This window comes from Anoplolepis gracilipes, chromosome 16, assembly GCF_047496725.1.
Source record: "Anoplolepis gracilipes chromosome 16, ASM4749672v1, whole genome shotgun sequence".
NCBI classification, from domain to species: domain Eukaryota; kingdom Metazoa; phylum Arthropoda; class Insecta; order Hymenoptera; family Formicidae; genus Anoplolepis; species Anoplolepis gracilipes.
The window spans coordinates 2,925,689-2,950,938 of NC_132985.1; the positions used below are offsets into that span (position 1 = coordinate 2,925,689).

Sequence of the window (25,250 nt, forward strand, 5' to 3'; positions counted from 1 at the left end):
TTTGACATTCGAAACGTATTAAAGATTCGGTTATGTCGTATGAATAAGAAGTTTAGAAAGAAATCTGGTAAGAAGTCTTTCTCCGCTTCGTCAGACGTTAAATGGCGAATTTTTTATTAAAAGAAAAAAGAAAATTTTTAACAAGTCTTTTTAAGGGTAAATTTTGCGAAATGAAATTTATGAGATGAAAAATCTTATCGTAAGATATGGATGTCACCCTTTAATGTCGGTCTTAACATTTATATTAGTCTTAAAGACACTTTGTCTTAAACTATGCGAATTTATTGACTTTCACTCCATAAAATCCGAGTACATTCAGTTTTAAGTACGTTTTAGCTATATCTATAGAAATAATTGCAATGAATTAGATATCTTCCTTAAAGATCCCTGACATACTTCTTCATCGCAACTTTTGTCGTCAACCAGTTAGTTAAATGTTTGATCAACGCAAAAACTTGGACGTCACGCCAAAAGTTGGTTTTTTACGCGTGCTTCTTTTGTATATAAATATATATTTACTACATAATGATTTTTAATTCATAGATTTTATGCAATTTTTGAATTTTCGAAACTTTTTGTAACTTATAATTTTTCAAAATCAAAAATGTTAGTTTATATATTTTGAATTGTTATACTAATTTAAAATATAGATTGAAATTCTATTCTGCGAAGTTTTGGAATTTTAAATCTTGACACATCCTTAAATTTTAAATTATACTTTACAATGATTTCTGATTTTTTAAATATTTTGCATTCCTAAATACTATACTTATATTTTTAAATATCTCGAGCATACATATGATATGTCGACATGTGCAGAGCGCTATTCGATATTCTGGTAGCCGATAAGAAAATAGATTCTTCTCTCTTTTGAGCATCGGTATGGGAAATCGTGAGACCGTATTGAGAGGTCGCATGTGAGATTATGAATAGTCGTTTTATCGGTTTTTTTTTTTTATTCAAAATTAGTCACGTAATAACATAGCGGTTTCGTTTATCGCGATGTAATATACCGGCGCCAAAGCGGATAAATTTTTTATTCAAATTTCTAAATATACACTTACAATTTCGCTGTTATTACCATTAATTATCTGCATGTTTCGTATTCAGAATTGTTTGTTAATCTTATCTAAAATAGCAAGTCTCTCACTTCTTTAAAAATATTTTTTTGCGCACATGTCTATTACGTAATTCTGCTTTTTTTTTCAGTATAATATGTTCCGTAATATAAATTTTATTTCAATTTGTAAGAACGTGATTCCGCGTACACATTGGCAAACATCTGGGATAGAAATTACACGGCGAGACGAGAGTTATTCTCTCACGGAAAAATAGATCGGGTGCAATTTCGTAACCGAATGCAGTTGGATTTCGTGCGCGTAATGCCGTAGGGAAAGGATTAACTAAACCTGATTTCGATTCCGCCTCGACTTTGCCCCAGATTCCCTACTTCGTGGCATAACCCTGCCGCCGATGTAGCGCTGAAAATTCACGGTCTTTAAATATTCGCATCTGGGTTCTTATCGGCGGAATGCCGAGCGTGACCTGAAATCCATTCCACGGCGTCGTTCGAACACACGGCGGTTTTGCCGATCCAGTTTGCTGTTGAAAGCAGACTGCACAAATGGAGCTACGATTTTCCTTTACTGGAAAACGTCGCGCCAACCAGGTAAAGGTCGACAACCGGACTAAACTACCAATGGCGTAAATGCACGATAACAATATATAAGCGTATTACGAATATAAATAAAGAGGTAGCAAGGCGTAGCTTGGACTGTATCATCGATTTTCATTCTCCATCGTCGCGGTCATCAACCGAGGACGCTATCGTTTCGCACTGAACATTCTTTTTATTTCAAAAAATAAAATAAAATAAAATTAGATAAAAATAGAATTAAATAAGCTATCGCGATTAATTCGAAGAAAATGACATATCCGCTCTTTTTAAAATTTTTCTATTATTATTAATTTGTAGATTTTGGACTATTATTATTATATATATAATTGTCAAGATTCTCTGAATTCGAGAATTCAAGTCCCTGAATTTTTTATTAATCTTCAGATCAGAAAATCGTTACGTCTAAAAACGTGCCTGCTTGTACGCTGATACTTTTTGGAATTTTTGTTTCTCGAATTACATTTCTGAAAGATATCTTTAAATTGTCAATGCACCAAACATATTCTCAAAGAGATACACTTAAGCGTGAATAAATCGAATGCCGGGGACTCAGAGAAAGGTTTCCGGGATGGATCGTGCTTTTTCGAGGTTCTCGCGTTGTTTGCTCTCGTTTGCCATTTGCTTGCGTTTCCATTTTAAAACGTCGCCCCATAAAGGCAGACGGCGATGCCGTGCATGTATTGCGGTAGTATTGGTTTTGGCGCCGAATTGGCCGGAGGGGAACGAGCCACCGGAAATAAAGGTGCGACATCACTTTCCGCTGATCTACATTCGAAACGAGTGCGGCGAACGCATTGCGTGTCTTGCAGTTTTATCGCATGTGTACGGTTTGTTGCGCAACCTTCTCGCCCGAATTCTAACGTCATTACGCGCCGCGAAACGTCCCCGGAGAACTGCTGATGTTGTTCACCTTCGGGCATCCTCTTTGAAGCACACGCTACATCGCTTTGCCCAAAGTTACCCGACTCTGTTGTGTCTCGAATATCATAGATATGGCGCGAAACCGAATATATGCCAAAACATAATAGCAGTACTAAAATCACATGTAAATAGTTTAAACCATCTATATTTTACAATAAAAATTTCACGATGCATTTTTTACTTTCTTCGAGGTAGCTTTAAAACATTTTGCATAAACGCAAAAATAGTAAAAGCTTTTTATTACAGTGTACATTTAGATCCACCCAGGCTTTGCCATATTATTTGAAATAATATAAAGACGGTAACATGAAAACGTATTACGAGCATTTTCTTTGGAGTAAAAAAAAAAAAAAAAAAAAAAAAAAAAGAAATCAAAACTCATAATGTCTCAAAAGAGAAAAATGTGCAACGAGACTGGAAAAGTTGAGTGCAAACATAATCGCATGTTATTATAATCTCCGTTTCGAGTCGGACTCTGCTGTTTAAACAAAAGTTTAAAACGAAATTTTCTGTCTCCCCGACGAAAGCGATTGTCGCTCGATTTTATTTCGGCAGTCAAACTTTGCGGAAAATCCCGAAAAGTTAGCCGAATTTCGCGCTTCCTGTAATTTTCTACCACGTTCACCGCGACGCGACGCGCTACGAGATATAAAATTTCTCGCGCATTCTCGTTTTATTCGGTATTCCCTATTCCGTATGCTCTCGCCGCAACGTATTCAATGATTTCGCACAGGAAAACTGCAGTTATTGGCATCTCGAATATGGGTTGCTTTCGCCACACGTGGAGGTTTTGCAATGCCCATCTGCCTGACTCGGATAATACAAATATATATATATTTGTGTGTGTGTGTGTGTGTGTGTATGTATCTATATATAATATGATTTTAGATGTTATATGCGCGTAAATCCTTGAATATTTCGCCTTTACCGTCATTTCAATTTTATGTGACTTTGAAATATTTAATTTTTTTATGCAAATATTGTATGTAGCAGGATACACGTAGATATTATGTTTCGCAAACGTCCGAGTTACGTATTGTTGACATTACGTGACAAGAAACGGTACAAAGAGTCTCGGCACGCACTGCTGCCGCAAGATAGCTAGAACAATGGCCGGGAATTATGGGTCACCCCGTACGTTCCGGCGAGTCAGTTCCTTCCACCCGTCGGGGAACTTTGTTTCAACTTTAAGCGACGTCGTATTCTCGACCCGCCCGCATCCATTCCAGTTACAAAGTGCCTCAGGACGAGGAAGTATGTCCCGCGCACTGCCGTAATCGCTCCCTTTTCCCTTTAAACGTGCTCCATTATTGTCAACACGTTCGCTTTTTTCGCTTACCGCCCCCCTCGTTACCGCGCGCATGAATTAACGCGTAGTGATGCACACTTAAGTCCGCCGTTCCAATTTGCCTGCTTCATTATACGAAAACAAAAACAAAAAAAAAAGATGGAAAGGAACAAAAACGAGATTTTATTTTATACACCGCCGCGCGGATGTCTCTTCGTTCTTCCCAAGGAAAAAAAAAAAAAAAAAAAAAAACCAAGAAAACCAAAAAAACCCGGAACGCATCTTGAACGCGCGTGCAACGAGCAGCTGAATTACGACTGGATTTTGGAAGGAAGTCTGTTTGCTCGCGGCAACTTCCTGCACCCTCGCGCTCGCTCTCTTCGTTAGGTTACTTGCGCCCGCCTTGCGCTTCCTTAGTCATCCTTCCGTGACTACCGCGAACATAATGTGGAAAATAGTTTCGGGTACCGGCTGTTGGAACAGCATGCGCTCGCTTAAGCGTGTCTGCAACTTGTTTTCGGAGGACGAAGAATGTATCCAGCACATGTCAAAGCATTTTTCAGATACATATTTTCCGTGCGCGTGCGCGCTATCCGCGTTGTCGACACGGGAATGTCGTAAAAAAGAAGAAAGTGAGCCGCATTAAAATACCGTTATATAACGACTAAACTTCGTTTAGCAAATCGTTAAAAAAAAAATTCTCTAGAATTTGCTGACGAAAAGCGTTAAAGGCTTAAGACTTCAAAATTAAAGATTAAACAATTTTAAGTCCAAAATGTAATTGCATAAAAATTTAAAGATTTAAATAATAATGTTTTTCCTTTCCCGTCGATATTATTGCTTTATAAGTGATATCGCTATATAAAATTGCTACGTGAAAAAGAATAAACTATATTAGAAAAACAAGGATTAAAGTATTAAAAGATTCGAAAAAGTTTAAAAGTTTCAAGATTGCAAGAATTCACAGTTCAATGTACATACAGTATTAAAGATCCAACAGCCTTTGCAATCTTCAAACTCTGTAAATCCCTGATATCCTATTCTGCGTCATTTAATCAGGCGCTTAATGAAATTACGAGACTCATCATTAGAGTTTAATATTATCGTCCCGATATTAGCCACGATTTCCGCGAGTTTGATCGCGCGTGCATAACGCATATATGAACTATTAACGTCTCTCAGATATGCCTAACACGCGAAGATCCCTCGTGAATATGCGCGATTTGCGTCGTTAAATGCGTACACGCATCTAATCAATCTACACACACATGAACGCTATCGGGATTCCTGATGCCACAAACTTGACGCGACTAATATTGCAATATGCCTCTTCGAAGGCGAATGCATTTTGGTTGTACATTACCATGGATTCCAGCCAGAAGACTGATATTAATTACGAGCTTGGTAGGTCACGACATTACGAGCTCAGATGCTATCGGATCAGTGAGCTTGTAACCAGATCGATAGAAGGTTAATCCTTGCTCGAAGGAATCATTTGTCTAGTTAAATTCCTTATTTAACATTCGTTAAATTATGCGCCAACGGACTTTAACCAATATTTACATTTATGTAAGTATTTACTTGAAATAATTATTGTAGAATATTATAACATTTTTTTATTTTTTTACATATTTTTATATATTTATTATGCTTATTTATTTGCAGACTTTAGTTTAAAATATGTATTATGAATCTTTTCCTTCTATTATTTTTTTTTTTTATTTTGTATAAAGATATTCATCCTTTATGTTACTTTTAATAATGGCTATACATATAATTTTGTTACGTAAAATCAATTGCTTCATAAAATCAAGCAATTTATAAGAATAAATGATATAATAAATATTTTGTTGCATCTAATATTATTACAAATCTTTCGAATTTAAAGTAAAAAATAATTTAGTATTCGATACGATGCGCACAGCAAAGTAATACACAACGTTGATAAAATATAAATATGTATAGATTAAAAAGTAGAATTTAAAATAATTATCTTAAAAAATTATTGAACGCAATAGAACAATTTCTTTACTCGTCTTTCAAACAGATATTTAATAGAAAAGTTATGTAATTTCCGCGCGTTGGCAAAAAAGAATTTTTTTCATATATTTATGAAATAAAAGAAAAATCTAATATTCTTATATATATTCTTATATACACATGTATATTTATAAAAAATATTAATTATTGAATGTTTATAAATATATATAAATATTTTATTTTTAATATTTTAAAATAAATTTGAAATATTATTTTATATACATAATTTATATAACCATAACCATAACCATGTACAATATTCATTATCACAGAGATAAATAAACAATTAATCAACGTCACAATTAATAATTAATAATTTCACAATTGATAAATTATAAATCGCTCACCAAATGGTTGCTCCTTGATGACCCCGGTTTTTTTCTCTTCTTTCTCTTCTCTTTATCTTTCGCTGTTGCTTCATAGGCGCTCACACTTGCTGGAAAAAATGCGATTAATTACGATCACGCACGCACTAATCGACAGGATACGACGATTGTGCTATACTTTGCACAAAATGCGTAAATTTATGATATTGTAACATATTAAAATCCGTACAAAGTTACAATTCAATAATTACCATTCAAAAATTACACGATGAAATTTTTAATAAATTTGGCTATCAGATCCGACGTTAAACGTTGCAGCAATATTACTTCTGTTGCTAATAAATAATACACGTTCATTTTAGAACAATTACTATCTTATATTATAAATGGCGAATGTTTACCAAGTTGTTGTTGACAATTATTAAAGTATTACAGTAATTAAGTATGACTATGTATGTATATATTTACTAATTAAATGCATTCTAGTGTCACTTAATTTAGAATCAACCCATTCTTCATTCGCATGATTTGTTAATGACCAAATAATTTTATTATGATGTACATAATGTTACGCAAATTGAGTCATACGCGATAATAGTGGGAATTAATTATTCGTACGGATTGAGAGTAGCTAATTGTAAGAACAATCGCACATTTAACATCTCACGATACTTGTGTGATTCATTCAATAATAACATACGAAGTGAGTCGCTGCTGCCTGTTCACTCGACTCTTGCCATGCGAATGACAATAAACCGACGGCGTGTCAACAATAACACGGTAGGGCAAGAGACAAGCGCCGAACATTGTAGGTGATTCGTTGCCGTTACGAAATATTTAATATACTACAAAATTACACGTGGAATATTTTATGTTCCATTCAAACTAATGATTAATAAATAATTGGTTTATTAATCGTCCTTTTATTATTTAAATTACTACTCGATTCTGCGATTCATGTACTACTGTACGCTATCAATCTGAAAATGATGAGCAAATTACATTTAAATCAGCAAGAAGATTAAAGCACAAGATAAAATATATTTAAATTCCAATATATTTTAAAAAAGTAATTATTTTTCATAAATATCGTAATAAAAAAGTAATTTATTATTCCCATCTTTCTATTCTATTATCGCTTCGATTTTTATTTTAAATGAATATCGTGTAAAATATCTACTTTGATGAATAACTGCCGTCGTGATGCTTTTATAATCTTTTATGTATCGTTTATCATATAGGAGTTAATGAGGGATCGATAATCGCTAATTGTCATCAGCCATCACTAATTGTTTCATAGAGAGAACATCGCGAATTTGTATACTTTAGCATTTTTCGAGATTTTTATATAACACGATTGCGACAAAGAAAATAAGAAAGATATTAAACGCGATAATTTATTACGTTAAGAAAATTATGCTTTATTACGTGATTATATAAAGAAAGACTACTAAAATATAAGAATTATAATGATGGATATGTACGATATACCTTTCTCAACGTACGGACGTTAACGGAGTAAATAAATAGTCCTTTCGTCCTTTGCGTGTCGTGCGAGGATCTATTTCCCCTTCTTTCTTTCACTCTAGTAGTAAGACGCTCCCCACTACTCACTCGAATTCCAAAGCAGTGACGTCAGACTCGGCGCAAGGACGAACGGGCGATACGTACCTACGTATGTTTACGCGAGCCGCTCTGCGCCGAATCTGATATCATTCATACCAAGCACGCAGACGGAGACACATCGCTATTTCTTATTACGTTTCTGTATCTCTCGTGATTTGTAAGCAAGTTGACGATTATTTATTTCAAAATAGATATTTCTCGCGATCCACATTTAAAGTAACAACTAAAATGATAAATATTGTAAATTGTAATATAAATTATTTTTCCATTGCGATAATTATTTCCTTAAATTTACTTTGATTTAAATTTATTTAGCTTTGCACTTTCATTTATTTGTTTTAAATATAATTTAACAATCATTTTCGGATTCAGAACGCGAAATAATACAAATCGCAGGTTTGAGGTATTAAAATTACAAAAAGCCATAATTTTCACTTAATAAATATAACGACAACGAATTAAATGGCACACCATATTTAGCAAGAAACAAATATCGTATCGTTAATTCATTTGCCGTCTTGAAATATATATTTATCAGATCACAGAATATAAATGTATGCGAAGTATTCTGTTTCTTTCAAACTTCGAATTAGCAAATTAACAAACGGTGATGTTGGTGGCGGACTTATTACTTGAATCGCAAGAAAATGAGCATGTCAAATTTTACACCGTATATCATCTATCGTTACGCAGTAACCTCGGCGCCGAGTCACCTTGTTATTCGCGCAGTTGTTACATTGTCACTCGCACGGCTGCTATGTAAAGCATCGTAGTATCTTTTAAAATACGATCATGAGAGGTAACGGGAGACATAAAACGATATAATATGTATAGTGAAGTACGCATTGCGTATCGTGTAATGTAAAGTGTGGTGTAATCGTTGTATCTTGTTAATTAGTGTGCGCGATCATATTTAACTGTATTTTTGCGGATGTTGTGCGAGTGCCATGAAGGATCAGCAAATAAGAGAGGAGGAGAATGCTCGCGAAGGTATCGGGCGTCGACGGAGCAACCCTAGGGTAAACATTATTAAATTTATTATTTACTTGTGAAAATTAATTTCGTGTTTATTTCTATAATCAATTTTACATTATTGTGTAATAAATATAATATTTTATTTGAAAATACTTAATAAAATTTAATAAAATATTTCAATATTTTTTTCTAAAATTTATATAATTATTTAGATTATTTATATAAAAATTATATTTTTTATTTTATTTTATAAAAGGTTTTTAATTTTATTTTTTGGATTAAAAAAATTCAAAAGTTGTGTAATTTTTTACCATCTCTATTTCAACGGGACGAATAAATTAAATTTTATTATGCGCAATAATTATTTCTTGAAATAATTATTTTGAATACTGCTTTGTATATGTATATAATTTAGATCTCTATGTTTTATAGATTGTTTGCATACAACACTCCGTCGTTGCGCATCGTATCGGTGAGTAATAAATTATATTAATTTATGTTTATAATCTCGAGAGAGAGAGAGATTCGCAAATGTTACATTACACATAAGGTATATATTATATCAAGATGTTTATACATTTAAGTCGACTATACTTAAAATCTAATTCTTTAAATGTCACTGTTGAAAATATTAGTTAATCTGAGAAATCGATAAAATAAAGTCTGATAATTATTGAGTTGCATAATATCCAAAGATTATTCTCTCTTTTCTCTGAGTTTAAATACATCTTTATTATCTTCTGACAATCTCCGAAAAAATCATTCAAGTTTTTTATATATATTAATAACATATTGGTAATTTGATATCATAATTATGTTGAAGTATATAACAGATAATCATGCAACGTAGATATTTTTTAAAAGATCTTACTCGAGAATTAATAATTGAGTAATTACGCAAAGTGTGGCTTTCCTGCATCACGCGATTCCGTTTCAAAAGCGCTATTAATTTTCCTTGTTAATAAACCGCTTTTATCTCTGCCGCATGAAATTGTTATTTAATGGGTCCTCTCAAAAAGTCAAAGGTATCAATACTTATGATTGCATCTGTTGATCTGTTGATCGGTTAATGTTATCATGGTTACCAATACCTTTGACTTTTTGAGTGGACCTTGTAAAATAACAATTTCATGCGTCATGCATTTCCAGTAACGTGTAGTAGGGATAAAAGCACGTTTTATTAACAAGGAAGATTAATAGTATCCTGTCGGAGGGGATCCGATAACCTGCCGCGATTCCACGGAATCAAGTGACAGCGAAATTGAAACCAATTACGGTTTACAAACCGCCAATCTCCGACAGGGCTATTAAAAATATTAATCGGTTGCGCTCTTGAAGCGGAATCGGCGCGATGCCGGAAAGCCAACGCTTTCCGCAATTACTCGACTATTGCAAACTCGTAAGATCATTTATACCCCAACTCAAAAATAAGAGAACGTATTCTCTGACCGATTTAATTGATTAATTAAAATATATTCCCAACTTAGAAGCTAACTAGTTTACGATGACATAATTAATATTCCTTTGGCATTATTATTATTGAATTTATTCTTAATTTCTTTAAAAAGAATTAATTACTAATATGCGAATTTTTCGGTACAAATTTACGTGAATAAGATTCTTCACGCTTGTAAAAAAAATAATCAGATATTCGTGAATCTCTCTCTTTCTCTTTTATATCATTTATTAAAGTATATTTAACTGCGTACTTTGATGTTTTCTTTCACTCACAAATGTTTAGTTTAGTTATGTAGATTTTTACATTTCAACTTCATGAATTTAAATCAAGATACCTCTGTTAACGTTTACATATACGATTGTTGATTGAAAGTATCTCAATCGAGTGTCCCGCGAGATAGACGGTGCACAAACGCTCAAGACAAACTATTGAAGGTTTCCTACCTGAAAAGGGGACGGTATCGCTACCGTCGAGCAAAAGGACACGTTTGTCCTAAACAAACACGGGAAATTATGCATCTTGGCGAGAATTCCGGCGGACAATACTCGATGCCGTCAGCATCGTATTTTGCGCTCGACTCGCGGAATAGAACTGCTATCAGCACAACATCGAACGTTGAACTATCGTCATACGACGTAGACGAAAGCCACTCGTTTCCTCTTATGGCTTGCCGCAGGCAGGATGCAAGTACTCCTACAAACTTGTGGCTGCCGATTAATTGCGGAAAACGTTGCTTCTCAACAATTTTACTTTATCCGCGAGTCGAGAAAATTCGTGCCGTTTGACTTGAGAATTCGACAATCGTACAATTCGGTAGTTGAAGGATGTAAAACTTTTATTATTAGTCGAGCATCAGGTCTAGACCTTTTAATACTCTATTATCAATGTGAACGTGAAAAATTTGCAGTTTCAAACATGTTCTCTCTTTTCCTCTTTTTCTTTTTCGAAAAAAAAAAAAAAAAAAAACAATTTCTCGAAATATCAAATGCGTATAGGAGTAAATGGTAAAATCTGGATATGCAAAGTTCGCAAGAATTTGAAACCGATTGCAATTCTGTTACTGCACGAGCAATCGTCAACCAAAGATTCGAAACTTTAGTTGCAGCGTGTAGGGGTGGCTTTGTGAGCGACCGGTATACTTTCAGCATATCACACGATCCTGTCCGGGTGTGTCGCGCGCGGTAACGAAGTTACAGAGCTGTGCTTTGAATGCAATGCCGGCTGATGTTTCCCTGCCCCCTTTGATCCGGTTATCCATGGCCACGGAACGTGTTGCGAGTAATACGAAATCTTCTCTCTCGGAAACGGAATCGCGTAGATGTCGATCGAATGGATTAAACGAACTGACCGCTCAAAAAAAAATACGAGAAATATTTTACCGCCGTTTGTGTTTCGGACTCACAGAAATTAATTAGTTGATAATATTTAATGTTGTCGATTCGTTCTTTTAAACGTTTTGATCCATAAATCGCGATAAAATTGAAGAACTCTATAATTATTAAATTTTGTATTGGGCATAATATACAAAAAATATATCAACATAATAATAATAATTAATTTAATATTAATATTCAATATTTAATAATGATATTTATAAACAGTAAAATTACATATAAAAAATGGATACAAGATATGCACGTATATTTGAATTTGACGCGCGCGGATAAAATTATAAAAGAATTGTTAAATTTTATCATGAAATGTAGATCATCTAGATTAGAAGACTTTAATGAAGATTGAGTGTGCGAATAGTACACGAATATCTTTCGTGTGTTCAAACGTTTGACATATTTTGATATTCCCGTTTAACAGATTTTGCGAAATGTCATATTCAACGAATCTCATTAAAATTGCTAAAAGTAGCTGTCGTGTTTATTTTAAGCAAAATGTATCTGTACAATTACGAGAGCGATTTAAAAATATGAAAAAAAAAACACGAGAATTCCTTTCTATCTATCTACATAAGCGAATGTTGTTTTATTATCTTCTCTTTGAAAATCTCACTGCTACGCACGGATGATCAATACGGTATCGAGAAGCGAAAGCTTGGAGAGCGTTCGCGATAATCTCCACGACACGATATATCCGTACCGATCCCTTCAACTCTGTTCCTTTTTTGCTAAATCACCCTTCCACCTGCAGTAAGCCATTGTTCTTTTACGGCGTGTCGCCAAATAGTTATTTTCCAATCTGGCATCCGCCAAACCGATATTGGCTTTATTAGGTTCTCGCAACTCGTTGTTGTCACGGTGCTCTTTCTATCGGCTCTCCTACCGTTTTCCCTGTTTCATTCTACAATCGGTGTCTTATTGCTCTTCGTGTAGCAACGCAAACGTCACTTGTCGACTCTTGTCGGATAATAGTCCGCAAAACCGAAATTTAATCGATTGAAACCCGATGGACGCGGCATTCGATTCATTATAAATAAAGATAAAATAGCGACATATGTTTTAATTAACATGTCATTTTGTGCTCTAAGCTTTAATTTAGTTAGTTAGAATAATTGCGTATCTTTTATCGCGATGCGATTAAAAAATATATTCTTTTCAAAAAATTATATTCGCGAATTTTTTAATTAGTTCAATTTTTTAAATTAGATTTTAATATACGAAAGTCTGTTTGGTTGAGAACTTTTTAAAATATTAGTAAATTTTTTTCTTTTATCTTTGTATTTAAACAATATGGTCACGCAATACTTTAGCTTATTTTATGCTTTTTTTTTTCCTACATTGTCTTTTACTCACGCTCAATTCAGAGCCGATCGCTAGCGGGGTATAATCTGTCGTTTCACGGAAATCCTGGCTATTCGGATGTCGGTTGGACGGGGTTGGATATCAAGGGATATCGGTTATTAATTATCGAAGTAATAGCCGCGTAATTGGAGCTCCCAAGAGGAAGCAGCGGCGGATTTCGATGTGAATGCCTGGACTCCGTTGTACCGTATTTGTTGTTGCAGTGGTGCAGAATGCGCCACGAGACGCATAATGCGTAAACCGCCGCCTGGCCGACCCCGTTGAGGATTTGTTTTACAACCGACGTTACCATGCGTGTATCAGTGCTTTGTCGGCCGATGTGCAACGTTGATGGGCGTGCTTGACACATAAGTGGCGAACTGTGCACGTCATGATACTCCACGAATTCAGTCGCACGTTGATTCAAATCCTCATCATATCGGACCAGGGAGATTATTTTCAACCGAAGCGCTTTTATCATAATATAAAATAATAGCCGTTCTCGATAATGAATATTAAATATTGAATCCATATTGCAATAGCGAGATAATTCCAACGAAAATTAAATAGGGATTTATATAAATGATGTATATTCTATATCTCTTATTATTTCGAAAACATATTCGCGGATGCAAATAAAAATAAATAGAAAATAAATAATGAATAATGTATAGACTAATTATTTGAGAAATGATAAGAGACTACTGAATTTTGAAATAATGATGAGAATGTCGGCAAATAAATTATGTTGATATATTTGGAAATAATGTAACATATTTTTCTCTTTAAAAATCTTTCGTAACACGATGACAGGAACCCAATACGAGAAAAAAAAAATAAAACGAGCTCATCGGCCTCTCGAAATTTGTTTCTCATGCGAGTAACCGTTCTTTGTGACGATATCTGTCACACGACATTAATTCTGACACTTCAGTTTTCTAGTATCATTCCAAATATCGTTGCCTACAAAATGGTATTCTGGCATTATACTCGTACGATTCATTACATGTATGACCGTAACTCTGTTGAAGAAGAACAGAATAATTTTTATATTTGAGTATATTGACATATATTAATTAATCGTGTAAGAAAGCGCTTTATATTGTGTTATGCCTGTTTTATTATCCCTTTGAAAAGTACATAATCAGCCCACTACCGGTCGCCTCATCGAAAGACGGGAATTCGCTCGAGAATTTTGCCGGAACTCGCGGAATTCGAAAAGAATGAACGAGAAGAAGCGTGACAGCGTTTCCAGGCCAGCCTTCTGGCTACCACTTTTTTCCGAACGTGGTATAAAGTCGCTCGCTCCGAATTTGCAGATATCTAGTGCCTGGAAGGCTACGAAAAAAGATCCTGAGCGCTTGAAATTTAATATCGCAAAAACTGTCTAGCGATAAAGTCTAGGATGAAAGACGCAAAGTAAGATTTCAAAAATTGCAAATGCGGCCAATTGGCTGTAACAGCTGTAACGTGGTCAAATATTTTCCGTCTCATATTCCAAAATTCTCCCATTATTCATCCACTTGTACCAATATCCAAATAGCTTCGTAATTAAACTAGATGCTTACGGTGGCGAGCAACGAGTATCGGTGCGAGATCGAAATTCAAACGTGCCAGAATCGGCCGAGCTCGCTCGAATTTATTCCGCGGCGTCTCGGCCGGTCGTTGAAACGCGTTTCTCATTCCTGCTGACTGCGGCGGCTGTTACTCTATCGAAGAGAATGCAATTTCATCTGTCTGGAGAGGGGAAGGAGGGGGAGGGGGAGGGGAGGGAAAGAGAAGGAGGAGAGAGCAACTTTTCGCTTACGAGAGAAAAATACACTGTCGTGCGTTCTCGACGTGATCTCGGACACGCCGACGGTGTTTCTAAAAAAGTGCAAACTGACGAGAGGACTGCCTTATCTACGTAACGCACATTTTTACGCGTTTGCTAGGTTTATCTCGGAACGTCGACTCGCCTCAAAGACCTTTTTTTTTCGATCCGCAACACGAATTAGGAAAGACAATTGTGACAGAGTTAGTTTAAATTGGAAAACAGATTTAACGCTTATCTTTTTGACACTTATGTTTATAGATATATTGATTGAAGAAAGAGCAAAAAAAAAAAAAAAAATTATTTTATAAGAACTTCTCTCTGTAACGTGTAACAGTCAATGTGTAACAGTCTGACTTTTAATTTAGCCGTTTAAGTTTCGACGTAAAGTTGGAGGAACTTTACGATGTTAAGGATTCGAGATTCTAAAGGTTTTAGTTGAATGTAGGAAATATATGTGAGAACATGGTGCCCCACAATGCTGCGGACAGCATATAAATTCTGATTACATCGAGCTCATGAGCGCGTAACTTCTTCCATTCAAATTGAACTAGCTGAGCGGCAATCTCAAACAATCCCGACGGAACACCTGACGTTTTCGTAGCCGCGCCCACGCTAAACTAAAGTTTTCGCGCGTGCGATAATATCGTGGTGTAAATAAACGATGAACGTTGCACACGCGCGCGCGCGTCATTATGATATACCTTTATTAGAGTAATAAATATCTTTCTCTCGTAACGTAGTCGCGGTCGCGGGATCCCGTTCATTCACACACAGTTAACGGAAGTGGAGCGTGGCAACTATTGCCGAACAGAGCCACGAATTTACTCGCGGTACGAGTTGGTTCGCAGGGTGAGATCCAACTCCGGTAGATGCGAGAGTTGGTGCGAAATTTGTTTGGACGTGTGCGGGATATTTTCCTCGCCTCTCTATGCGGCAACGCGATCATATCGCACATCGGTGCAATCAGATAAGAATATCGATCGAGAAGGCGTTCGACGAAACGAAAGGGCTCGCTCGCCCGACCCAATTTTTCCCGGGGAAAACTTCATTATTCCGTGGAAAGCTTCTCGTAACGAGGTGACACGTCGACGATATATATTCCGAACAGGAATCGATTTCCGAGTTCGTAGACGGTATTTCGACTTTCGAGACGACGCGGTTGACCGGAACTTTCTCAATTCCAATCACGTCGGACGGCTATCGTTAGCGTCCTTCTCTCGGAACTGGGACTTACTCTGATACTGAGCCGATCGAGATCCTCTTTGGCGCGCCGATGTGTCGATAATGAAACTGCATTTGCCGTGCGCGACCGTCTCGTCGTTCCGCTTCGATGTGCAATCACATAGCAGGGAATTTTGAAATCATTTTATTGAGTGAACGATGATTAGGTGAAATAAGATTACGAAGATATCATATGAATTAAGTGTAGAACTGGAAAATTTAAAAGAGGCCCGGGGATTTAATAATGCAAAGGGCTGCGAAACATTTCGTTATTAGATTTTCAAGTTTACGAATTCTCAATGCGCATACTTTCCAAGTCCTATTATAAAATATACTTATAGATTCTCTTGCGTATAATTAATAATTGTAAAATAATTAAAATAATTGAAATTTAGTAAACATGTATAGATACATAATGTAATGTTTTAGTATATCGAAATTTTTTCGTATCTCATTACGTCGACGAATTCTTACGAATTATCTTCTGCGATGTGAGACCTTTCACCTTTTGGAGCTTAAAAATATATTGTAATGTTTTGTATTTTTCCATCTCTTGAGGACATTATGTCCCTTGAGAGACGAATGACAGCTGTGAAAAACACGATAGTAGGTGCCGCGAGCGACAAACCGCCACTACACAACGAAATGTCTCGGGAAACACGGATACCCTCTTCAAATTTCAGTACCCGGTTTGATCATATTGCTGTGAACGCGAGCGCGAGCGCGAGCACGAGCGCGATGCATCGCGCATAGACGGACGCCGGGGAGATGGAGTGCATTATATCAGGCGAATTACCATATTTCACGTGCCGCGGTCCATCTTCGTTCTGGATATCGTGACGGCAAGAGAGATGTTACGGTATTGCGAGAGGGAAATACAGACGATCGCCCATCCCCTGATGTGCGATCGAACCGTACAAGGTTTCCTCGTGACGCCCGAGACGCCCGATCGTGTTTTTTATCGGAAATCTCGTGATAGAAAGTAACTTGCTTTGTGATAATCGTATATGGTTGCTTTGGATTTACAGATGTTTGGTTTTTTTCAATCATTTAAGAATTTAAAGTTTGTAGCTATCAATTGTGGTTCAAAAGACGATTAAATCTGACAATGAATACAAGAGATAGATTTTGTTATGGCTATTTTATTGTAAGTACACAAGCCTCGAGGAAATCGATATTTGCGAATCGCCATCGATATTCCGCGTCGTCACGAACGAGTCGTTCATCAAAAAGAGAGGCACCCATTCGTTTCTACCCGTTAAATTTTACCTCAACACGATGCCCCATGAATAAACATTACGTCAACGCGGCACGCTAATTATTCGCCAATTATTAACGACAATAAATTATTAAACTGGCGGACACGTCAGTGTCGGCCGCCGACGTTGAAGCACGGGCAATGTCGTTCTTGCAATTACCATCAATCAATTATTCAAATGAAGCGTCTCAATTATTTAAGAGTAGGCTCATTTAGCATTGCATCAATCACTCGCACGATGCATCGAAGCATTATTGAGAGATTATTTACAGAGCGTTAGGTTATCGACGAATAACATCACAAGACACATGCGAAAACATCATGTAAATAAGGATTTATCGACCGATCACACACACAAAAGAATTTAAGAAACGCGATATTATATTTAAATGGTTTAAAATTGTTACAAGATGGAAAAATGTATATAATTTATAAATGTATAATATATTCTATAACTATATAGCGCGCCCATTTGTCGTGGTGCGTAAATTTTATGGCTAGTTCAATTTTCATCTGCCGCTTACGATAAAAGCGCCAGTAAAAGCTCTCGATAAACTGATTTGCCGCGACCACCAACCCCTTTTAATTTTTCGAACGTGATAGTAATTTTCCAGCGATTTAAAATATTGTAAAGATTCGAGGCGCGGACATGTGGATTTTTTTAACGTCTATCGCATTTAAACTAGAGGGGAATCAAATCGTAGAATAACATGGAAAATTTCTATTATTCGTTTATCGACACAGATACACACAAACACACATATATACACGCGAACGCCGACACGTTTATTTATTTATAAAAAAAAAAATTAAAAGATTCGGAGTGGAGTGTCAAACTGTTTCTGTCTGCGCAAAAACGCAGATTCTCGTGTGATTTTGACAACACACAGAGAAAGAGTAAAGCGCAGCATTTCAGAGCAACATGATGAGCACATCAAGGGATTAATGAAGCGATACAACGTATCGAGGAAAAATCAAAATTCATCAAGAGCCAAGCACGCTCGAATAAAGCAAAGCGTTTGGCCGTGACACGCGATTTCCGCTCGCTTATGCCCCTTGTGCACCTGGGAATGCGATTTACGCAGGCGCCGCACGCGATTTGCACATCCGTCAACCAAAAGAGCTCTAGCCCATTTCCAATCCTGACGTCATCTTAATAAAAGGGACAATATTTCCGGCCGGTAATACTTGGAACGGGAAAAAACGCTCGAGCAAGACATTTAAACGGCGAGTCACTAAATGCCGATGATCAAATTACACGGCAAAGCATTCGAGTCTTTATAAACATCAAACATTTGAAAAAATTGAAATGTTTCACAAGTAATAAGCAAGATTCAGCAAAATTGTTTTTGTTTATAAACATTTGATCTCTTTAATTAAAATTTTAACTTTTCAATTAATTTTTAGTTATTTAAAAATATTTCAAGCCAATGGCCAAGCCATTAATTCTTGAATTTTTTAAATTTTCTCATAATTTTAACAATTGTTATTTAATTTTCTGAAAAAGTTAAATTTCCAAAGATTTATCGATCGTCTGAAATATTAAATCTCTCTAAAGCCGGATGCATAATTAAGAGCAATAAATTCCTTCCTTTTGTAGCAACAATCACGGCGATTGTCATACACTATACCTCGCGGAATTATGCGATTATTGAAATAAAGTGACGCTGATGAAATTGTACGTTAATGCTGCGCGTAATTTCGCGACAACATGGACGACGCGCGTTATTTCGCGTCGAAACAATCCTCGCGCGTTTCAAAGCATATACGAACGCGGACTACGGGCTACGGGCCACGTTGTATACGCATCGCTGTCTACTTTGTATTAATAATAGCGCAGCGAATGCACGCACCATCAATACCGGGAGAGTGGAGCGTACATGCTGACATTATCTCGGTACAAATTAGCGAGATCCCCGAGACGCACGGGTATGCGCGCGTTCGAGAATACGTTCGCGTATACGAGAAGCGCAAAATTACGCTACAACTGGAATGAATTTAATTGGAAGACACGTGCGAAAGCACAGGTATATCTTGACATTATGCTAAATTGAGTTATCTCGCACAGTAGTAAGATTTAATAATAATGGGATTTTTCTTTACTTAATAAATAATAATATACCGGGACTGGTTATATTAACATTACTTATACAAGGATTCAAAACGGTATAAAAAAATATCGTTCCGACTGAAAATATTTTCATTTCAAGTATGTGTGTGTGTGTGTGTGTGTGTGTGTGTGTGTATGCGTATTACATTTTATTTCGTAAAATGAAAATGAAGGTACAGTACTTTTTAGTCACATCGCTAGAAGTTATGTAAAGTGGTTAACAATTTGTTAAATTTATCATGTATTTGCATACTAATTAATTAAGATAAGACGGTTATGTATATACGGTTCTCTACTAAAATATGCGCGATGTTACAAGCGCGCTCAAGGCATATAGAAATATAGAGGCATGAAAATGTCGTAGAATGAATATATTGTGGTTGCCCAGAATATACGTTACAAAGCGAGACGTAATATATTCGAAATGCGCGGAATATTCATGCACACGCATTGTTTTTGATATCGCGCAATGAATAAAGTTTCAATCTTGCTTGGGGTTCCGCGGGGGCAGCTAATAATTTTCCCCACTTGAAACGGATCGCAAATATCTTGTTTAAAGATACCCGTTTCGGCGAATGATATTAGTATAATCAAAAGCACTTTCCACGGGCAATTTATTTCGGTTGAAATGTGTTACCGGCGCTCGAGGATACTCGATCCTCTTGCTTTGAAACAAACACGAAACCATCAAATTCAAATTGCGCGAGAGCTGCTATTAATCGTCGTTCTCTCTCTCTCTCTCTCTCTCTCTCTCTCCCTCTCTCTCTCTCTCTCTCTCTCTCTCTCTCTCTTTCGCGCACACATCTCCTTCTTTCACCCACGGCACAACGGCAGTTCGCGGAACAAACAAATACGAGATAAAATTCAGAAACACTGATGTGATACTACGATACAAATGCTTGTTAATTCGCCGCATCGCGTTCGGTAATCTTATTTCGTGCTCTGATTGCAGACATTTGCTTTAATTATAGAATCATTTCGTATTTTTACTTTTAGAAATTTATCGCTCGATCCCTTTCGAATAATTAAACCATCATTAAGATCCATCGGAGAATTAAAAATCCATCGAGAAAGGCGTAATATGAAAAGGCATATTTTTGCATTCGTTTTCTTCGTTGGATAAATAAGATAGAGATATATATATATATAAATATATTCAGCGAGGAGAGATTTAACGAGATTCCAACTGTATCCGAATAAAAAAATTTACAAAAAATTCTTCGTTACCCATACAAAAATCAGAAGCGGAAACCGCAACGCCAACCGCGAGCAAATTCAATAAACAGCACCGTTGAATATCGGGTATCCCGCATAAGAGGCACGTTATCGGGACTATTTACGAGCATGCAGGATCCGGAGCAGAGCTCTACTACCTCATGCTCTCTTTCCTCTTTTCCCTCGCATCCCTTCTACCTCTTTACAAAAACCTTCCCCGATATCCAGCTTGCATTCAGTGCTCCTTTCAGTAACTGCAAGAAGGTTAAATATACTACGCAAAGGAGAGTTATGTACTGCCTTCACATGGATTCTGAAATGTTCGTAACCTTTTCCTTTCAACGAGCACTTTAAACTTTGAATCCTATGTCTCAAAAAGTATAACTTAAAATTAGATAATTCACAGATTTTAAAAAATTAGATATTAGCGAAGTTTAAAAATTTAGGTTAAAAATTAATTTAAAAATCAATTATTTACTAAAAGTTTAAAATTTCCAAAATTTTTACAAGCTTGCAAATAAATTCGTAAAAATTTATTGATAGTACAAGTTACAATTTTTCAAATTTAAATGTTCGAAAATTTGAAATATTCAAATATGTAAGAATGTAAAGATTGAAAAATGATTATGAAACATATATTGAGACAAATCTTTGAATGTCATCGCGCGATAAAGTTTCATAAGACAATGTCAAATATAATATAAAAAAAAGGGATAAAGAGGAAAGAGAAAGAGAGAGAGAGAGAGAGGGGCTTTCATCATTTTACTAACTCATGCTACTAACTAACGACCTTTCATAGTCCACTGCACACTACCAAAGTAATTAGCTGCGCTAACGAGAGATCGTTATGGCCAACCGCAGAGCCGTGGAAAAGGCGGCGATCTGTCTCTTGCGATGATCAATCGGCGGTCATTTCACATTGCGATCGTGTACCATGTAATAAAAATGTAATAGTCATTATTCAACTTTACACATCGATCGTGTCATGTATTACGTTAATAAATTGAAAAATGTGTACTTCGAAAGATTAAACTTTTTTTCTTGGTCATATTTAAAAATTCACGTACTACTAGAAAATGCTATAGGATTGAAAGATCTCACAAATGTAGACCTCTATTAAAATATTCATCCGCGTTATGCAGCGCGTAGTCGGAGCACGAGACCGAAGATCAGAGGATTCAGAGAGAGAGCTTGAAATTTCGTAAAATGCACGTATCTACTCAGTAGTCCATGTTTCCTGTCCGTTAATTTAGAAAAAAAAAAAAAAAAAAAAAAAAAAACGAAAGAAAACGAAAGAAGAAGAGAAACAGAGAAACAGAAAGACAGAAAGAAAAACGAACGAATAAGAGGTGCCTGGGTATTGTAAAGAGTTCTAGGTTCTGCACTAGGTATGCACTTCGTGTTGTAAACTCCGCCGAACTCTCCGTGCTTTCTACGACGTGGAGGGCCGACATCGAAGGGTAGGAGAGGAGAAGGGAGGGGGGGGGGGGAGGGAGAGAAAGGAGGGAGCGGCCCAGTACATGCCGAAGACGCATTAATATTAATGTACCGGGATTTACTGCGACACGGCTGCTCGAGCTTCGTAGGGTAGAGGATGTATGTTTACAAATACGTTTCTCAACGTATGTGCCGCACCACCCCCCCTCCCCCACCCCCTTCCCCCCGGTCGCATCTGCTCGCATTCTCCTCCGCTAACGCGCGCGTTCGCCCTTCGCGCGCACGGCAGGCTTCTCTCGTCGGCGGAAGTGGTGAACGGGCAAACTTGGACTAGTCGCGTCTTGCGGATCCGACCCCGGGTCTTCCGGTGCGCGTTCGCTCCAAAAGCGGTTACGGTTGGCCTGTTAATGTGCCACGGGGAGGGATACGAGCGTGTCAGGGATAGTTTTGTGCCGCATCGGCCACATGGAGCTTCTCCTGAATGCGAGGGTGGTTTAGCTACGTCACTGCCGAGACTCCTGTTATGCATCATCGGGGGTGGGGAGGTAGGTAGATAGGTTAACCCCGTAATTGAAAGATGAGATAAGCGAAAAGCTCCAAGACATTCTAGAGATTTTGAAATTTAAAAATTGCGCGAGGAAGAATATCTAAATCCGAGAATCCGTGAATTTATCGCACGACCGTTGGTAAAGTTGAAAATTCAAGAATCTAATCATCGGAAGGGATATAAAAAAAAAATCACGTTTAAAAATGTAATTATTTTCAGTCGAAGAGAGAAAGAGAAAGAGAAAGAGAAAGAAGGTGCATTATTCTTGATACATTCTGTACCTCATTATGGGAAATTGTAATGAGCAGAAAGCACCATTATGTGTGCGCGCATCTATTTTCCCCGAGGGTCGTAAAATCGTATCTAGCGATATTCGCGAGCATCGTGTTAAAATATTCGTCGCAATTTCCCGCTCTCTCGTCGTTCGAATGACGTTTTACGCGCTGCGGTTACGCGCCTCCGTAAATTCGCTCGCGTCCACAGAGCGAGAGGAAGAGAGAAAGAGCGAGATATCTCGTAAACGTGAAACCCGTCCATTTTTTTCGCTCAACGAGACCGGGATCGTTGGACGACGGTCAGTTAATCGTGCGGGCCGCTCCAGTTCGCGGAAACAAAAGCGACGGATCCTCCCCCGCGGAGAACCCAGGTCTAAAAAAAAGAATAACAGCCGGTTGCAGCGCGGCGATAAAACGCTCGACGCGTCCTATTCGTTCTATACATCGTCCGCGAATATAGCACATGGTAGAGATCGGAAGTGAAAATGACACGAGGATAGCTATTAGACGATTTGGTGCGATTTGACGTCAAAGTATTTGTGAACGCGTCAACAATTTTATTACCGCGTGCAATCAATTTTGGAGAAATATCAATTGAGAGAGCGTAAAGCTCTCGAAGCATAATTTATTATTTCTATGATATATTCTCGAACATGTAGTCTTTTGAATATCATGTTTTCTTAAATATTGAAATTTTTTTTTTTTTTATGTTTAAATTATGTTTCAACTTTTATAATTGTAAAATCTTTAGTATCCTATTAAAAAAGAAAAAAAAGTTTTTTCAAATTTAAATTTTCGAATGTTAGAACTTTTTTAAGTAAAACTTTAGTAAATATTTATTTTTGCACTTACACAAATTGATCGACGTTACAAAGTACAAAATAATGGTCTAGAAATAAACTTAGTTTATCAATAAACTAATTCCATTATCACGAAGGATAAAAAGAGATGGCGAGAAAAATCGGCGCGCAAGAAAATGTGTGCAAGAGGGAGTCGCTGAGAAGTAATTAAAAATTACGCTGCTCGTGGAGGATTATGGTCCGTTGAGAAAAATGGTGGACGTGAGGGGCTGCCGTGGAGAATGTCACGAGCACTTAACTTTTCTTTTCATGGTCGAGTTTGTTTCGTCTTTAAGAAACGAGCGAGCTTCCCTGGCAATATCCAACTAGGAGAGAAACCCGAGGGTGTGAGATTCGTAATTGAGGGTCGACGCCCTTGGGGTTCTCGGGATTTCGTACACTATGAGCTTCCCCGTGTTTTGGCGCTCCGAGTCTACGGAATCTGTAATCGCGACATTAGAATCCCCGTGCACTCGGAAATTTGTAAATTTTGCCGCGCATTTGTATTCGGAGTATTTTAATTCTCCTCGAATTTCTAGGGTAAATTTGTCGGGCAACTGATACCGGGTTTTGCTGAAAGTGTAATATGATTTGTTTTCCGCAACACTTTCGTATATTGTCGCACGGTAGAGTGCGCGGAGGTGTACGTTTGCGTATTAATAACTAAATATTCCTCCTCCTCGTACACACAAACTGTTATTCGTTAGTCAAACATTTGCCAAACTCCGAGCAGGAAAACATATTTCCAACCGATTAATTCTACAGCGTCGATGAAATTTGTTGAACTCTATCGGCGAATGACGTCGTCTCTCGAAAATGTTATTTCGCGACAAGAGAGTAACACCTTGTTATGCCGCGTGTGTTTCAAGGGAAGTTAGTCTAGTCGTCGGAAGGGAGGGTAGGGAAAGAGGGAGAGAAGCGAGAAAGAGACATATCTGGAGCACTCTAATTACTGAGGTGGATTGGGATGAACTTAACGTTTGTACAAGCAGAGAACGGGACACAATACGGAAGTTTCGCGCGGACCTATGCGTTTATATTCGTGATCAAGGATCTTTCCTTAATCCGCGCTATACCTCAAGTGGTTTCGAGAATTGGTCCAAGTCCACTTTACTTAGTAAATACCCCATGAACTTCTGTTGAAGTTGGCAATTATATCACTCCCAATTTGATCGTGCACCTCTCACTCTCTATCTTTTGCTCCCCTCCCGCCATATAAAATCATATAATAAATCTTATACTTAGCATCGTTAAATTGTATAAATTAACTCCTCCTTCCTCTCTCCCCGCAATATTAATCGATTTTCGAAAAACAAAAATATATATTTTAAAATTTAATCCCGAGTTCTTAACGATTTAATTTCTCTTTTACGTCAAGCAAATTTTTTATTTCTAGTGCAAATTTTATTTACATCATTTATGCACAAAATTTACCTAAAAATGTGAAAAGTGATAACTTTAACCTGAGAACGTAGGGAAAAAGAGAG

The 25,250-nt window shown here is 36.9% G+C and overlaps 2 protein-coding genes across 4 annotated transcripts in view; one reads left to right on the top strand and one right to left on the bottom strand.

Annotated features, from left to right (window-relative positions):
* Positions 1-7,797, bottom strand: part of LOC140674802 (PHD finger protein 14) — a 39,631-nt gene extending 31,834 nt beyond the window's left edge. Inside the window, exons 1-2 of one of the 2 annotated variants that reach the window (XM_072908590.1) lie at positions 7,745-7,797; positions 6,275-6,363 (exon numbers count right to left, since the gene is read on the bottom strand). The gene's annotated coding sequence lies outside the window, so the exon portion shown is untranslated. Of the gene's footprint in view, positions 1-6,274; positions 6,364-7,744 lie in introns of those variants that run through there. The other variant, XM_072908591.1, reaches the window with a different exon arrangement.
* A 222-nt stretch (positions 7,798-8,019) lies between these two features.
* The window catches only part of Fas1 (fasciclin 1 Fas1 domain-containing), a 244,839-nt gene continuing 227,608 nt past the window's right edge, over positions 8,020-25,250 (top strand). Inside the window, exons 1-3 of one of the 2 annotated variants that reach the window (XM_072908597.1) lie at positions 8,020-8,036; positions 8,778-8,898; positions 9,287-9,326. In XM_072908597.1, coding sequence (XP_072764698.1) covers positions 8,858-8,898; positions 9,287-9,326 — 81 coding nt within the window. In that variant the 5' untranslated portion in view covers positions 8,020-8,036; positions 8,778-8,857. Of the gene's footprint in view, positions 8,037-8,188; positions 8,899-9,286; positions 9,327-25,250 lie in introns of those variants that run through there. The other variant, XM_072908596.1, reaches the window with a different exon arrangement.